The sequence below is a fragment of the Panthera onca genome, chromosome E1, assembly GCF_046562875.1.
Source record: "Panthera onca isolate mPanOnc1 chromosome E1, mPanOnc1 haplotype 2, whole genome shotgun sequence".
In the NCBI taxonomy this organism is placed as follows: domain Eukaryota; kingdom Metazoa; phylum Chordata; class Mammalia; order Carnivora; family Felidae; genus Panthera; species Panthera onca.
In genome coordinates, this window is record NC_138352.1 from 42,568,546 (window position 1) to 42,585,877 (window position 17,332).

A 17,332-nucleotide genomic window follows, 5' to 3' on the forward strand; every position below is an offset into this window, starting at 1 on the left:
ATGAAAATTATACTAGTCTTAGGTAATTAGTTGGTGGAGTTGGAAGAGGTTTCTGATCTCATGGAGAATGTGTATAAGATTGAAGTTGGTGCCAGTTTTTTAAAAAAGATATTTTAAATGCTGGTTCCACTTTAAAAATAGTTATGTTTTACTTATAGCTGTTCTATTTTTGTTCAGTCAAGTATATAAATTATGTCAATTTATAATGAATGTTTTGCTGTCTCTTCAGCTGTAAATAATTTGAGAGCATGAAGATAATGGAAAATACACAAGAATATTTCTCAAAGTTTTATTTTACATTTTATTTTATGTTCCTTATCAGGTACTCAAAAGTGTGACAACTTTGCTGAAAAAAGGCCCCTCCTTGGTGTTTGTAAGAGCACTGGATCTTCTGGGTAAGGAAATTAAAAAAATTCTTTGAACCACTATTAAAAGTTTATATTGTTATTCCAGAGAGTGAATTTTGCTATCCTAAAATCTTTGTTACCATAAGACAATGCTCTTACAAGAGAGAAGAGAAAGGAATTAAAAACATATTTAGGGTTTCCTGTGGCTCAGGCCTTGTTATTTCTCTGCCTACTGTTTTCTCATATGCAGGGTGACAGTAGGAGACAAAAGAAAACAAGTAATTGAACAGAATTCAGTTTTGAAATAAAAGATTAGCATCATTAAGGAAAATGTTTTTTAGTTTCTGTGTTTTTTTATTATAGTAACTTTTATGATGGCTTTCCACAGTGGAGACTAAACTAAAATGTGGGGAGACTTGAAACTGTTCTGGATGTTGGATATACTACCCTGACCACACATAGATCCTTTTGGAAAGGATGACAACCTTTATTGAGTATTTAAGTAAATTCTCTGTTGAATCATTGGCTAAGCTACATAGACACAGGGGCAACTCCAGGAAACTAGGCTTTAAAATAACAAGAATTAAAGAAAAGCAGAGCAGAGCAGAGACATTAGTAGCTGCACATGGTGGAGGAAGACAGATTTCTAGAGTTGTTATACCATATTATATTCACATAATATGTTCTAAGAACTAAATGAGTTGTGTTTCTAAAATTAAAGAAAGCATGGTAACAATGACTCAACAGATAAAGGATTTCAGTAAGGAGTTAGAAATTATAGAAAACCAAATGGGAATCCTGGAGTTGAGAAGATGCAAAAAATGAGATGATAATCTGGCTAGAGCAACTCAATACTATATTGAAGCCAGGGTGAGAATTAGGGCACTGATGTGTTGACAAAGGTGCTGAAAAAGAATGGGTGTCACAGAGAAGAAGATAAGCTGCTGTGCTGGAGGGAAACTTTGTTGATTTCAGTTTTCCTGATGTTTGGCCCTTTAAGTTCAAGTGCATGTAGACCTGTGGAAACTCCACAGAAAGATGTATTCGTAGAAGGCATTTGCCTACTTGCTGGGTTGGGTTTGCAGTTCTTGAAAGGTTTTCCATTCCTTATCAACCCTGCTAACTGTATGATTAAGGAGATTGTTTTTGTTTTTACAAGATTCATTTATTGAGGGATCATTTTATAAAAAAAAATAAGACAAAAAGGAAGAGTAAGGTGATTATATGTAGTTGATGATGAGGTCATTTATTGAGGGTTGAATTTAATGGAATGGGAGTCATATTAGTTAGGGTTCTCCCTAGAAACAAAACCAGTATCGTGGGATATATGTGTGTGTATGTGTATGGTGAGAGAGAGAGACAGAGACAGAGACAGAGAAAGAGAGAAAGAGGGAAGGAGAGAGATTGAGATTTCAAGAAATTGGCTCATGATTGTGAAGGCTGGCAAGTCCAAAATTTAGACACTGAGGGAGGAGTTGCAATTTCAGTCCAAAGATAGAATTCTTTCTTCCCCCAAGGAGGTCAGTTTTTTGTTTTTTTGTTTTTTCATATTAAGACTTTCAACTGACTAGATAAAGCACACTCACATTATAGAGCATAATCTGCTTAAGAATCAAACTTTACTGATTTAAATATTAATCTTATGTAAAACTACCTTGACAGAAACATCTAGAATATTATTTGGCCAAATCTGGTTATTGTGGCCTAGCCACATTGACACAAAATTAATCACCACAGGGGCAGTGAATGTAGTCCTGATTAAAATAGAATTTGCCTATTTAAGAAAATATATCTATTGTAGACATTTATTTTCCTCTTCTCATTTCTGCTCCTTAAATTATTTCACAGAAGAGGAATCATTCTAGCAAGAGACTTCTATATGTGTGTATCATTTGCTGGGTGGTTTTAAGAGTGGTTATTGATGAATAAATGCAAAGATACTTTTGAATTAAGTTCACAAGTCATTTCATGGACTGTAACTTCTGTAACTTCTAGCGAGTCTTGTTATTATATATAAGCTTTCTCTTGCCTGCATGCTGTCTTTTTTCTCTCTTGTTTTATACCTTTCTTTCTAATGGAAGACGATGGCAGGAAATACTCATTTTGTTTTCACTTATTTGCTGATCTGAATATAATAAACAACTGTATGTAGCATCTTTGTCAGAATGTTTATTGTCTCAAGGACATTTCCACATAGGATTGTCTTGTGTTTCTTGCAAGTGTTGCATTATGCTTGCTGGTGAATAGAATTTTCTCTCTGAGCTAGTGCTTTGTGAATATGTACACATTTTAAGAGTTAATTCTAAATGTGCAGTGGGTTAGAAGATGGTGATGTTGAACGGATTAGACACTTTTTAATAACTCCAAAGTTGAATATAATAACGAGTCTAATTATAGGTCAATTCTTTTAAAATCTGTTTCCCAGATTCTGGGATTTAGAAAAAAGTTATAACTCAAAATTTTTATGAGGCATATGCTTGTTGACTATGCTATTATAGCACTGGGGAATGGAAAGCAAATGTTGAATGCCTACTATGTATCTAGTCTGTTACATATTTTCCATTATGTAACATCATTTAATCTTAAAACAAGACTGTGGAGGAGATTGTGCTATTCTCATTTTATACATGAAGAAACTGAAACTAAGTGAGATTCAGTCATAGTTGTGGACCCAGGCCTTTGCCCACTTGCCAGGTCTGTAGATGGAACATACCTTTGCATTTAGGGTGCCCTAACTTCTTGTTCATGCATCCAACCTTCCTATTTTCTGGCCAGTTATTTTTAGAGTTAATAATAGAATTATTTTAAAATTAGCAAATAAGTTACACACTTATTTAAACAGTAACTTCTTAGTAGAGTTTTTGTTATGTGCATATGTTGTCTCAGTATATTTCTGTAGAAGTGGAGTATACTTTTGTTGTTGATTTTACTTTTATTGTTTTAAACAGAGTGACACATACTGTTACATAGCTACTTAGCTGGAAGTTTTTCAGTGTAAAGGGACTTCCCTGATTTGTTTGTTTGTTTGTTTTAACACATTGTTTTATTAAATGCAGAGGGGATCTTCTTTGCATGATAGCAGGAACATGCAAAGCACATGGAGATTGGAAAATAGAAGTAGCTAATTTAAGAAATACATAAAATTTTTTTGTTGTTTTTATTATGTGCTACATTAATACACTGCATAACCTTCCAGAAGAGGTAGATGATCATAAATGAGTTATTTTTCATCAATCAGGAAAATGCTTCCTTAATCGATGTTCTCCAAACCACATTGCACTGTGGTTACCAAGGCCTAGAAATACTCTTATTTAATGAAGTGTAGTGCCAACTTTTGTCTAATGCAAAGTAATTTCAAGACAGGGCATGTTCCCTCCCCACCCATTCCAATTTTTTTTTAAGTTTATTTATTTATTTTGAGAGAAAGAGTGAGTGTGTGTGAGTGGGGGAGGAGCAGAGAGAGAGAGAGAGAGAGAGAGAAAGAATCCCAAGCAGGCTCTGTGCTATCACTGCAGAGCCCCATGCAGGGCTCAATCTCCTGAACGGTGAGATCATGACCTGAGCTGAAATCAAGAGTGGGATGCTCAACTGACTGAGCCACCCAAGTGCTCCCACCCCATTCCAATTTTAAATAAAGTAACAAAAATGGAAGGCACTTGAAAGGAGGATATGAGTGTATCTAAGGTATAGTAGTCCCCCGTTTCCTAGGGGGAGTATGTTCCAAGACCCCCAGTGGATGCCTGAAACCATAGATAGTACCGAACCTTATATATACTGTTTTTTCCTGTACATACATACCCATGGTAAAGTTTAATTTATAAGTTAGGCACAATAAGAGATTTTTTTAAATTAATTTTTTTATTATGAAATTTATTGTCAAATTGGTTTCCATACAACACCCAGTGCTCATCCCAACAGGTGCCCTCAATACCCATCACCACCCACCCCTCCCTCTCACCCCCCATGAACCCTCAGTTTGTTCTCAGTTTTTAGGAGTCTTTTATGTTTTGGCTCTCTCCCTCTCTAACCATTTTTTTTCCTTCCCCTCCCCCATGGTCTTCTGTTAAGTTTCTCAGGATCCACATAGGAGTGAAAACATATGGAGTCTGTCCTTCTCTGTATGACTTATTTCACTTAGCATGACACTCTCCAGTTCCATCCATGTTGCTACAAAAGGCCATATTTCATTCTTTCTCATTGCCACGTAGTATTCCATTGTGTATATAAACCACAATTTCTTTATCCATTCATCAGTTGATGGACATTTAGGCTCTTTCCATAATTTAGCTATTGTTGAGAGTGCTGCTATAAACACTGGGGTACGGGGCGCCTGGGTGGCTCAGTCGGTTAAGCGTCCGACTTCAGCTCAGGTCATGATTTCACAGTCTGTGAGTTCGAGCCCCGCGTAGGGCTCTGTGCTGACAGCTCAGAGCCTGGAGCCTGCTTCACATTCTGTGTCTCCCTCTCTCTCTGCCCCTTCCCCGCTCATGCTCTGTCTCTGTCTCAAAAATAAATAAAAAACATTTAAAAAAAACACACTGGGGTACAAGTGCCCCTATTAGGCACAATAAGAGATTAACAACAATAATAAAATAGAACAGTTATAACAATATGCTGTAATAAAAGTTATGTAATGGTCTCTTTCTCTCAAAATATCTTATTATTACTGTATTCACTCTTCTTCTTGTGACAATGTGAGATGATAAAATACCTATGTGATGAGATGAAGTGAGGTGAATGAAGTAGGTGTTATGATGTAGTTAGGCTACTATTGACCTCTCATGGTACTTCAGAAGGAGGATCATCTGCTTCTGGACCGTGGTTGACCATGGGTAACACTGAAATCCAGAAAATGAAACTGTAGGTAAGGGTAGATTGCTGTAGTTTGAATTAAGAAACTCAAGTTTGGGGTGCCTGGCTGGCTGATTTGGTAGTGCATGCAACTCTTGATCTTGGGATCATGAGTTCGAGCCCCACGTTGGGTGTGGAGTTCACTTAAAAAAAATAAACTCAAGTTCATAGACATAAAGGTGGTTGATATAAGGAACCATTGAGGAAGGAAAAGGAAAAAACTGAACTAATGGAAAGGTAGGAGAATAATTAAAAGAGAAGTGACTGAATCAAATGGAGATGGAGAAAGCCATACATTCATGCAGTGGCTGCTTGAGATACTGTCTAATGTCACATGCACCTTGAGAATGTTGACTTTGTCTTGACTTTATTATCTTCTTGTTATTAAGCACAATGCCTTCTATCTAGTAGGCCCTCAAAATATTTATTTTTTAGTGAATAGATTTTAATAAGCTTGCTTTATATTCATACTAGTGCTTTATTTGAATATTAGTAGCTCCAAAATATAGAAATCATTTTTTATGATTGAGAAAATCTCAGGGGAAGGAAAAATAAAATAAGATAAAAACAGAGAGGGAGGCAAACCATAAGAGACTTTTTTTAAAAAAAATATTTTTTAAATGTTTATTTTTGAGAGAGAAAGAGACAGTGTGAGTGGGGGAGAGACAGAAAGAGAGGGAGACACAGAATCCAAAGCAGGCTCCAGGCTCTGAGCTGTCAGCACAGAGCCTGATGCAGGGCTTGAACCCATGGACTGTGAGATCATGACCTGAGCTGAAGTTGGACGCTCAACCTACTAAACCACCCAGGTGCCCCAAGAGACTTAATACAGAGAACTGAGGGTTGGGGAAGGGAGGTGTGTGGGAGGATGGGCTAAATGGGTGATGGACATTAAGGAGGGCACTTGTTGGGATGAGTATTGGGTGTTATATGTAAGTGATGAATCAGTAAATTCTACCCCTGAAACCAATGCTACACTATATGTTAACTAACTTGAATTTAAGTTAAAAAAAAAAAAAGTCTCTTAATCTGAGAAGCCATACATACTGCACCTGGGTTTTGATACCTTCTTCCAAACCAGTGGTGCACAGTCTTAAGACCTCCTCCTTCCCCCTGTGGAGATGTACAAGATGTGTCCATTGCCATCCATTTCTCTGGCAAATACTTTATTGAGAACCTGTTGCTATGGACATTGTCAGTTGCTTATACTGCTTATTAAATTATTCTTATGAAAAGTCAACAGCATTTTCTTTCGATTTGATTGGATTATAATTTTTTAGTTTTATAAATTTATAGTGCCTTTTCAAGGAAGGGGTAATTGCTATGGAAATAATCCTAGTCTTCCTCATATTTTATCCTTTTTATATAAGTATGTTGTAGTTAGCCCACAGTTTTTTGTTTTATTTTATTATTATTTTTTAATGTTTATTTATTTTTGAGAGAGAAAGAGAGAATGAGCAGGGGAGGGGAAGAGAGAGAGGGAGACACAGAATCTGAAGCAGGCTCCAGGCTGTGTGCTGCCAGCACAGAGTCTGACGTGGGGCTCTAACTCAAGAGCTGCGAGATCATGACCCAAGCCGAAATTGGATGCTCAACCGACTGAGCCACCCAGGTGTCCCTAGCCCGCAGTTTTAAATTGCATTCATGACTATCACTAATTTAATATATTTTGGTATTCTAGTAATTTTTAAATTATTATTATTGTTTGTGTGTATGTGATTCCATAATAATTCCAGATAAGCCATTTAGGTTTTGGAGGGAGATAATGTTTGTTGTGCTACTGATCCAGGGATTAAGTCAGTGCTTGGTGTAATAATATGAGGGGAGAAGTACAGACAGTATACTACAGAATATACACTCTTTTAGGAAAACCAGAGTTCATTGTATACTGTATGCTAAATGGCTCCTAGAATGTAGCAAAAGAGTAACATTATTTAACAGCTGACTGCAGACCTTAAAGAATGTTTAATCATATAATACACTGTCATCACTTTATATACATTATATGGAATAGAGATATGTCCTTTATAATGACAGAATCATAGAAAATTGGAAATGGAAAGAATGTTGAACATCACATAGTTTGTCTCCTGATAAAGATAAAGAAAATCTTGGGGCACCTGGGTGGCTTAGTCAGTTAAGTGTCTGATTTTAGCTCTCGGGTCATGATCTCACTCTTTGTGAGATCGAGCCCCGCATTGGGCTCTGCACTCACAGTGTGGAGCCTGCTTGAGATTCTCTCTCTCTATGCCTTTCTCTCTGTGCAATTTGCGCATTCTCTCTCTGTCTCAAAATAAATAAATAAATTAAACAAACAAACAAAACAAAGCTGTTCCAGAGACTTCTATCATATATCCATTTGGTGGTGAGAAATTCTTGTAAGAGTGAGAAAATTTCCTCATTTCATTTGGTTTGGAATCCCTTATCTCTTATTAAATAGGCACTCTCTGGCCATATTTCCAAGATTGGATTTTAATAATCAGAAAAATTGAAATTTGGCAACCAAAGACATGTAAAAAACATAAAATACCTGTTTTTATCTTAAATTCACCTTGAAAAAAGCAAAGTAAGTTAGCTGTATATAAGAGTAAAGTCTTAATTTAAAAATTAAAGACTGTTCATTAAATATAATACAGTTAGTTCAAAGGATTAATTTTTTGCAGTTTTTTTTTTTTTACAGACTGCCAAAGAGTCATCTTGGATTGGCAGGATTCCATGGGATGGGTGTTTGGTAGCCACTGCCTGAAAGCAGTAGTTATTTGGGTAGAAGTTAAGCACAGTTTCAGTGTCCTGAAGTGTCACTGAAGAGACTTTATTTCATGTTGTGTCTAAAGTAAATAAAAGTTCTGTTAATTAGAAGTAGAAGGGAGATTGCTTGGGATAATAGGTATGCAATGTTTCTTTTTGTTGTGAAATGTCACCAATGATTTTATATGTGATACTATGTATTTTGAGTTTTGACTAATTTTCATCCTATTGTGTTCATGAGGAATGAGGAAATCACATTTGGGGCTGGTATTGCTTCTGCAGACACAAAAGAGAGATTTATGCTAGTCTTCCAGTCTTTGATGTTTTTTTAATACATGCGCTTTCCAAGCAGTTCCTTGGCCTTCTTTCAAGCACAACTCTTTCACTTGCCCATCTCTCTGGTATTTTTCCCTCCTGTGGGTGTTCTGCATTTTCTTCTAGTTCTCTGCATGGCTCTCTGGCTCTCTTTACTGCTTTCAAAGAATGGGCTTTTACATAAAAATCTTTGACATATCACTAATCAGAGCTGCCACGTTGGCATAGCGGTTTTTAATGCAATCAGTCTGTATAGTAGGGTATCGAATATCATGGATTGTTCATGAGCCTCTGGACTTTAGTATTTATTATCTAGAGTATGCCCTATTCATCTAATTGTAGATGTAATGAAATCTTAAAGAAATAAGATGACATTACTATTACTTATATCTTATAATGACATTAGAAGATGACATTACATTACAGTGCTTTCTCTCGTGGACTTAGAGATATACTTTATATATCTTGAAATGTTACACTGCCTTTAGTAAACAAAAGTCATTAGCATGAATGTTAATTATGCAACATTTACCAAGTTCACTTACTTAAAGCAAATTTTTAATTTTCCCATGGGGGAAGGAAGAGAGCCAGGATACTACATACTTGACTCACACTTATAAAGTTTTAAAACACATGCTGGACAAATCTGTAAACTGAGACACATATTATTATGTTATATTTTAACCCGGGAAAGTTTTTAAAATGTATTTATTTCAAAAAATAGTATCTGAACTATGGACACTCCTAAGTGGTGTGTTGTAAGGTCATATTTACAGATACTGCTGTATATTTCCTTGTGATCCTGAAATTGGCACAAATCTCAAATGGCCTACCAAAATGGTTGTATGTAAGTGACCAAACCAAAGGAAAGTTGGCTTAGTTTTTAGAAAGAAATTCCTTATTTGCTATTATACGCTATATGTATTCCTCAAAACCTATTTTGTTAGGGTCTTGCCTAGAAACAGACGACATACTCAAATTGGATATTTTGAGGAAAGTTACAGTGAACCATGCGGGAGCTGAGACCTTTTACCATTTTCAGACAAGGGGAGAGAGCCATTAGCAGCAGAGCCTGAAAAGGGAGCCCTGTCAGGAGGGTCACATCCAGAAGCAGTGGCCTCTGGTGGAAGGATTTGGTAGAGATAGAGCAGTCAGAGGTGTACCAACTTTACTCTCTTTTCTCTAGATGGCTCCCTCAGGCTGAACCCAGCCAGAAGCCAGAGGCTGAGTTCTGAAGGTTCAGAGAGCCCATTTAGCAACCTCTATAGTGTGGGTCGATCTCCCAAGGCAGGAAGCAGGGTGCAGAGAATATAAAGTGTATTTGGAGGAGCAGCACGCTTACATTCAGCAAAATTTCATACTAAAGCCGAGTTTATGGGGAAAACAAGTGTGGAGGAAATTTATGCCATGTTGTAATCAGAGCAATAATCCTGATTCAAAATCAGAACTATTAAAAAGAAAGGTTAATGCCAATAAAAATTACTAGTAATTAAAGAATTTTACCTAGAAAGGAGAGTGAAGATACCTTGTTGGAACGGGGGTATAAGGAAGAGTTGAGATAGGTTAGCGAAGAAAGAGCAAAATGGACAACGATCAGATAGAAACAAGCTCTAAGTACATCGTAGCCCGAGCACATGGTTAAACTGAGCCATAAAGAACCTGATTCCTCCTGGTTTTATGCATTCAATTGAGCCAGCAACAGCCAATTGCTGTTATGTTGTAGCATAAAAAATTAAAATACTGTCAGTTTTATTTATTAATACAACTTCCTTGATATACTGACATAACTCTCCATTTAGAATTATAAATTGTAGCAAAAAAAACCTGTAATGTGTGTGCACACACTTTTAAATGGCTTTATTGAAGTATAACTGACGTTAAATAACCTATATATACTTAAAGTGTACAATTTTGTGTTTGACATATATATACAGTTATGAAATCATCACTACATACAAGATAAGGAACATATCACTCCCCAAATATTCTTTGTGTCCCTTTACAACTCTTCCCTCCCAGTTCTTTTTCCTCAGATGATTACTTATCTACCTTCTATCACTATAGTTTACATTTTCTAGAGTTTTATGTAAATGGAATCATACAGCATGCACTTTTTCTTTGGCTAGGTCACTTTTTCTTCTGTTATGCAGCATATTTAATTTGAGGTTCATCTGTGTTATTGCATTTATCAATAGTTCATTTTTATTGCTTACTACTATCTTATGATGATTGATCATCCATTCACCTAATGATGTGTCTTTCAATTGTTCCTGGGTTTTGGCTTTTACAAATAATGCTGCTATGAACGTAATTTTCAAGTATTTGTATAAACCTGTGCTTTCTTTTCTTTTGGACCGATACCTATGAGTAGAATGGTTGAATCACATGTTAGGAGTGTGTTTTTCAAAGTGGTTGTCCTATTTTTACAATCCTACCAACAGCATATGAGATTTTTAGTTCTACTTCCTCATTAACACTTGGCTTTAGCAATCTTTTTCATTTTAGCCATTCTAAGAAATATGTAGTGGTTTCTCATTATGGTTTCATTTTGCACATTGTCAATTTTTAAAAAATCCTCAATCTTCAGTTAATTCTTCTTTCATATCTTCTTATTATTTGACCATTCTGAGTTTGTGACTTTCTGATTCATAGTGGTGTTTCACATCTATAATTGCTTATTTAGTTACAGATTTACCATATGTAATAGTTCTTTTAAATCTATACAACTTTTTCTTCTTGTTATAATAGAGCTTTAACACAAAACACAGTAATTGAATATGAAATAAGAGTCTTATTTCTACGTATGGTTTCAGGTGAAGCTACCACTGCAGCTTAATCAAAACAGTAGTTTCTAGTCAGAATATTCTATCAAATAACTTTTAAAGTACACTACTTCTAATTATTATGTTTAATGTCCTTCAGTGAATCGAACTTCCCAGTCCCGCCTCTCCATGTTCTTGTGTAGGCCCCTCCCACTTGAAACTAAGCTTGTTTGTGAGACTTGCTTTAACTAATAATCTACCAGTAAACGTACCGCAGTCACATGCTTGATAAATATTTGCATACTGAAGCCTCTAACGTCAAGTCATCATCACCAACAGCATGTGAGGGTGAAAGTCCACATGGAAAGAGACTTAACCATTCTTGCTTTCCCAACTGAGCCCAAAGCTCAGCCAACTTAGAAGGCGGAATATGAGCCCAGGAGAGAATGGCAGAACCAGCACCTCCCCAATCCACAGAATCATGGGAAATAAAGTGGTTATTGGTCTAAAGCAGTATGATTTTTAGTGCTTTGTCATATAGCAATAGGTACATGAACTGTATTAACCATTATTTTTTATACCTGGTGAGAAGGATGATGTGGTAGCACCTTCTTAACTCTTGTCTTTTTTTTACAGCCACAACTTTCAGATGTTGGGAACACTCTTTTTATTTTTTTGTGAAATAGAATTTATTGTGACTCCAACTATGTACCTGTGAGATGTGCCTGGCCAGGCCAGCTAGACTCGTACAGTTTGTATAATAAATACATCAGTGGGGCCTGCTCTCTGCGGCCAGAAAGCACCCACACCAGTTTCCACCCAGCTTCCAGTTTCTCACTTTCACAGAATCCTTGCCCACCTTCTTTTCAGTATGTTTGGCCTCCAGCTCCTGCTGATGCTCCTCTGAGCTTCTTCCAGGCTTGCTCAGCTTTCCCTTACTGGTTCATTGTGTCCAGACCTTCCCAGTTGTCTTTGCTCCACAAATCTGGTCTCGGCTGGGCGCCAGCCTCCCATGGTACCAACAGGGCAGCAAAGGGACTACCTTTGTTACTGGGCTCCTGGCCACCCCAGTTATACTCACTGGCCAGCTGTGTGTCCTCACGGCGCTAGGGGACTTGGGTCCTGCCACCCCTGCTGGTCTGGGAACACTCTTGATTTTAGTTTTTATTTTGTCCCAGTATTTCTCTGCTATAATTTTATTTTAATGTGTGATCTGGGAGCAGGGGATCCATGAATCCCAAAAAGGTTGAAAAGCTGATGGGGAGAATGGTGTAGATAAAAGAGAAGCAAAGGGAAAAAGCTTAAATCATTAAGCAAAAGATGGTCTTTTTTATAAAGAGGATTGAAAGTGGAAATAGAGTTTTAAAAAAGGGCATTTTCTTCAGAATTAGCCAACTACTGACCTGGTGTATGTTCTCAGAAATTGTATCATGTCATTAGAAATAGTCATGATATTTGAGAACCTTAAAATGTATGTGATGTATTAAATGGAGACAAACTATGAGAAGTCAGTCAAGCTTTCACATTGTACTTTTTTTTCACACACAGATTCTTCTTTTATGGCTATGTCAGGTTGAAAAATTTTTTTTTATTATCATAGTATGATGGAAAGGTAATTCTCATTAAACATGTCTCATTCTGATACTGGATATCCACCTGAAAGTAGGTCACCTGAAAGGAGATTTACCTTCCATGAAATGGACTTCCTGATACCTTTTTTAAATCAACAACCACTTACAAACAAGTCTTTCTACTTTGACTAGTGTGATAAACTTTCATTATTTTATAATTAAAGTACAATGTGTATTTACTTTCAGACTAATGTTTGTCATGTAAGTACATAGTATTTATTTACTATCTTTTTCTCTGTGAAAATCTGTATTGGAATAGAACTTATTACAGTTTTTACCATTGAAAGTAATAGAAATGATTTTCCATTTAATGCCTTTTCATTTAGTGGTAGAGTTTTCAGGAACAAATTGAAGTCACTAAGTGAGGCATGCATGTTTAGGTGATTATCTTGTACTGTGGGGTTATAGTTTTCTATTTTGTGGGATTTGGGGGGGTATTTTCATTAAGATAAAATTCTGTTTTTTAGTAGTTTAGTGTGAATGTTACTAATTTCTTTTTTTCTTTTTCTTTTTCTTTTGTCTTTTTTGTTCATGATGAACACAGTATGTTTTTTTTTCTGGGCCAGTTTTAGCAATAGTTTTATAGAGGTTAGGAGTTGTGGTTGGAGGGGTTCAGATGTGTTACCTGGTTTCCTAGTGGGTGTATGTTTTTTTCTGTAGATATGGTGAAGTATAGGGTTTCTTTAATAAATGACACCTTGGGGCAATGACTTCAGTTCTTCCTCTTTTTTTTCCCCCCTCCACTGGTTTTCTGGTAAGACATTTACCTTCATCTGCTTTCTTCCATATTTCCTTTTCCTGTTGAGTTCCTGAGGACATGTCTGTTGTGGTTCCTCTCTGACGCTTTCCCTCTGACTGGCATCTCTGGTCCTGCACTCATTCTCAGCCCTTGCCATTGATTCATTAGTAGACAACACTTTGATCCAACTGATCTGAGACCTGTTTTCAGCAATTCCCCACTTAGGTGAGACTTCTTGCTTCTGGAAGTAAATCCTAGGTGATTTTATCTATGTTCTGCCACTAGTAGGACCTTGCAGTTTCTACTTTTTTCCACATAATCCTTACTGAGCTCTGGGCCCAGAGCTCAATTTTGAATATTTCTGATCTCCCTATGTAAATTTTATTTAAATTTGTTGGTTTTTCTCGTTCTTAGTTATGCTATAGTACAATTCAGGAGTAATTTCATTTGCTTTCCTTGTTGAGATATATATATATATATATATATATATATATATATATATATATATATATATATTTGAAGATATTTGGAGATTCAGAGTTAATTGGCCATATATACACACACAAACACATTTTTAAAAAACATTTGGGTTGTATCATTCTTTTTTTTTTTTTTTTAAATTTTTTTTTTTTCAACGTTTTTTTTTTTTTTTTTATTTATTTTTGGGACAGAGAGAGACAGAGCATGAACGGGGGAGGGGCAGAGAGAGAGGGAGACACAGAATTGGAAACAGGCTCCAGGCTCCGAGCCATCAGCCCAGAGCCTGATGCGGGGCTCGAACTCACGGACCGCGAGATCGTGACCTGGCTGAAGTCGGACGCTTAACCGACTGCGCCACCCAGGCGCCCGGGTTGTATCATTCTTATTTGCACCTTGCTTGTTTTTGCCTTTTGTTAATATGGTGTGTTTTCATTTAACAATGATTATTAATGCTACCTTATGCACATTATCCTATTGTATACATATTTCATGAATATACATATTTTAAAACATTGATCATAAATAGAAAGCTTAAAGCTTAAAATAGGCCATGATGTGCTATCACCAGATCTAAGGATCTCATGTTTAGTTTTGTAAGATTTTGTGTAAGAGAATGACGGTAAGGCAAAGAAGAAAGCATTTGTGAAAGGTTTGTTTCCTATACTGTCTGATTCTAAATTTGAGATAAAAAATTCGCCACAAATTTTATTAAAATGAGGCTGTTTCTCCTGCCATTTTACTACAGTGTATGTTTCATGTAGCAGTGTTGCAGAGAGGTGTATTTTCCAAGAGCTACATTTAATTCTTGTCATGTGGTTCTGCCTGATTTTAATAGAAGTCCTTGAGGAACGAACCCACACAAAGTTTTGACCCTTTTTTTCAGAAAGTGAGTATTGAAATCCATCATTACAAGGAGTTGAGAAGATGTTATCTCTTCTCTTGGATGTGTTTCATATGTTTTCCACTTTTCTTTAGGATCCATATACTTAAGTATTAGCTGACTAGCAATTCTTGTATTGTTCAAGCAGATTTGGCTATGAGAAATTTAAACATGGTTGATGCCAATTGAAATGATAATATTGTGGATATATTATGTAAAAGTATATTAAAATAAATTTCACCTGTTTCTTTTTACTTTTGTTTAATGTAGCTACTAGGAAGTTTCACATTACGTATGTAGCTCGCTTTATCTTTTTATTAAACTGTGTTGCTCTAACCTTAATTTGGTGTATGGGTATACATATGGATTCTTTCTGATGACCTCTTTGTGGAAAACCATCACAGTTTTTCTCTTTTTTTTCCCCACATTTTCTTGTTACATGTACAGATCTATAGATTCATCTCTCCTGAGCTGTTAGCCAGGAATATTTACAGGAGTTCCTGGAAATGTAGTGTAAGGAAAGATTGCCAGAGGATAATAGTCTATAATGTATAGTTGAAGAAAGAAGCCTTCAAAGCAAACCTTGACTTTATGATATTCTGGATGACATTGAGCCTTCAGTGGCAGCATTTTTAGTATTAATCTAGTAAGAACGCTACCTATTGTGATATTTGTGTTTAATGCATCTGGTTTTCATTTTTGGTTCTATAATTCTCTTTCTGTAAACATTTATGCTGAGGTTAGTGCTCTATAATATTCACTAATACTCCAGAATGCATGGCAAAAAGTGTAGAATAATGGAAAAAAAAAACAAAGGTTTTGGAGTCACACAGACCTAGATATGAATTATTACCTGCATAAATTAGTAAATTAGTCAACAGTATTCAGGCTTAATTTCTTATTTGTAAAGTGGTGCTCATATACAGCTACTGGGCTTGGTTCTTGTGAGGATTTAATAAGATAATGTTTTCAAGTATTTCATACAGTGTCAGGTCCATATTAGGCGCGCCTCACATTAATTGGGTGAGAAAGATATGAAGGGCAGCCAGGGAATACTCGACCATGTATGTATGTATATGTGTATGTGTGTGTATATATGTATACATTATGTATATATGTAATGTTTGGGGGAAGCTTTGCCTGTATGACTGTTGGAGAAATGTGGCCGTGCCCAGTTTATCTGGTACTTGTGCTACAGGTTTGTCAGGCTTCATGTCTTAGCCCAGTATTGTCTATCTCTGATGAACAGGAGCCCTTTACTTTCATTGGAAAATGGTTATTTGTTTATATTCCCTAAAGAAGCTCATGCTATATTTATATATTTATATTTTCACTGAGGTGTAACTGAAATACAACAAACCACATCTTTAAAGTGTATTGTATGGCAAATTTTGACGTATGTATATACCATGAAACCAGCACTCCTGTGAAAGTAATGAGCATATCCATCAGGCACAATAATTTTTTCATGCCCCTCATTAATGCATCCTTGCTGTCCCTCCCAGTAGGAAGAATAGAAGCAGCACATTTCTATGTAATAAGTCTCCCAGTATCAGTGAGGTCTTTTTTTGGGGGAGATACTTTGCTGTCATGTAGTTTAAGATGACTTTAGTATATAGTTAAAAACATAAAGGTAGTAGTTTTTAATTTAAAATTGTTTTTTCTTCTGCTCTACATCTGAAGCTAAAGGCCTTTTAAAAGAAAAGCTTTCCATCTAGGACAAGTTCATAAAACTACTAAAGGGCTTACGGTTTCTCTGTGTAATCATTTCAAAACAAAATTTTTCAGCCACCAAAAGGATGCAGTCTTGACATATAAATAGAAAACAGATTGAGTTTTTGGCTGATATTGCTATATTGGTTTAGATGTTGGTTCGGTCAACTTCAGGCTTAGATTACAAGATTTGCAAATTAAAGGAAAACCAAAAGGGGAAGAACATCTGCATAGATTCCGACTTTGTGGAATTCCATACAGGCCCACTGACTCTACTTCTGGTGGAGCAGGGCATGTGCACAGTGAATAAGCTGTAGAAAGAGATCACTGTTTTGTTGTGCTTGTCCTAAAGACAAAATTGATGATGAAAATTAATTCATTATGAAGAACCATGGCAGTTTCTAAATCAAGTATAATTCCATAATTTTGGGGGGAAATATTTTGTTAATGTAGCCATATGGTATTTAGCCAGAATAAAATCTTGCTAAATGTCACTAGTTGTGACATGGTGACGAGGATGCGGAGAAAGAGGATCTCTTTTGCACTGCTGTTGGGGATGCAAACTGGTGCAGTCACTCTGGAAAACAGTATGGAGGTTCCTCAAAAAATTGAAAATAAAACTACCCTATGACCCAGCAATTGTACTACTAGGTATTTATCTAAGGGATACAGGTATGCTGTTTCAAAGGGGCACATGAACCACAATGTTTATAGCAGCACTATCAACAATAGCCAAAGTATGGAAAGAGCCCAAATGTTCATCGATGGATGAATGGATAAAGAAGATGTGATATATATACACAATGGAGTATTACTCGGCAGTCAAAAAGAATTAAATCTTGCCATTTGCAAGTACGTGGATGGAA

At 36.2% G+C, this 17,332-nt stretch overlaps 1 protein-coding gene across 13 annotated transcripts in view; it reads left to right on the forward strand.

Annotated features, from left to right (window-relative positions):
* The window catches only part of BCAS3 (BCAS3 microtubule associated cell migration factor), a 614,259-nt gene that overhangs the window by 91,987 nt on the left and 504,940 nt on the right, over positions 1-17,332 (forward strand). For all 13 annotated transcript variants that reach the window (XM_078437391.2, XM_078437395.2, XM_078437397.2 and 10 more), the window contains one exon: positions 323-395. In XM_078437391.2, coding sequence (XP_078293517.1) covers positions 323-395 — 73 coding nt within the window. The remainder of the gene's footprint in view (positions 1-322; positions 396-17,332) is intronic.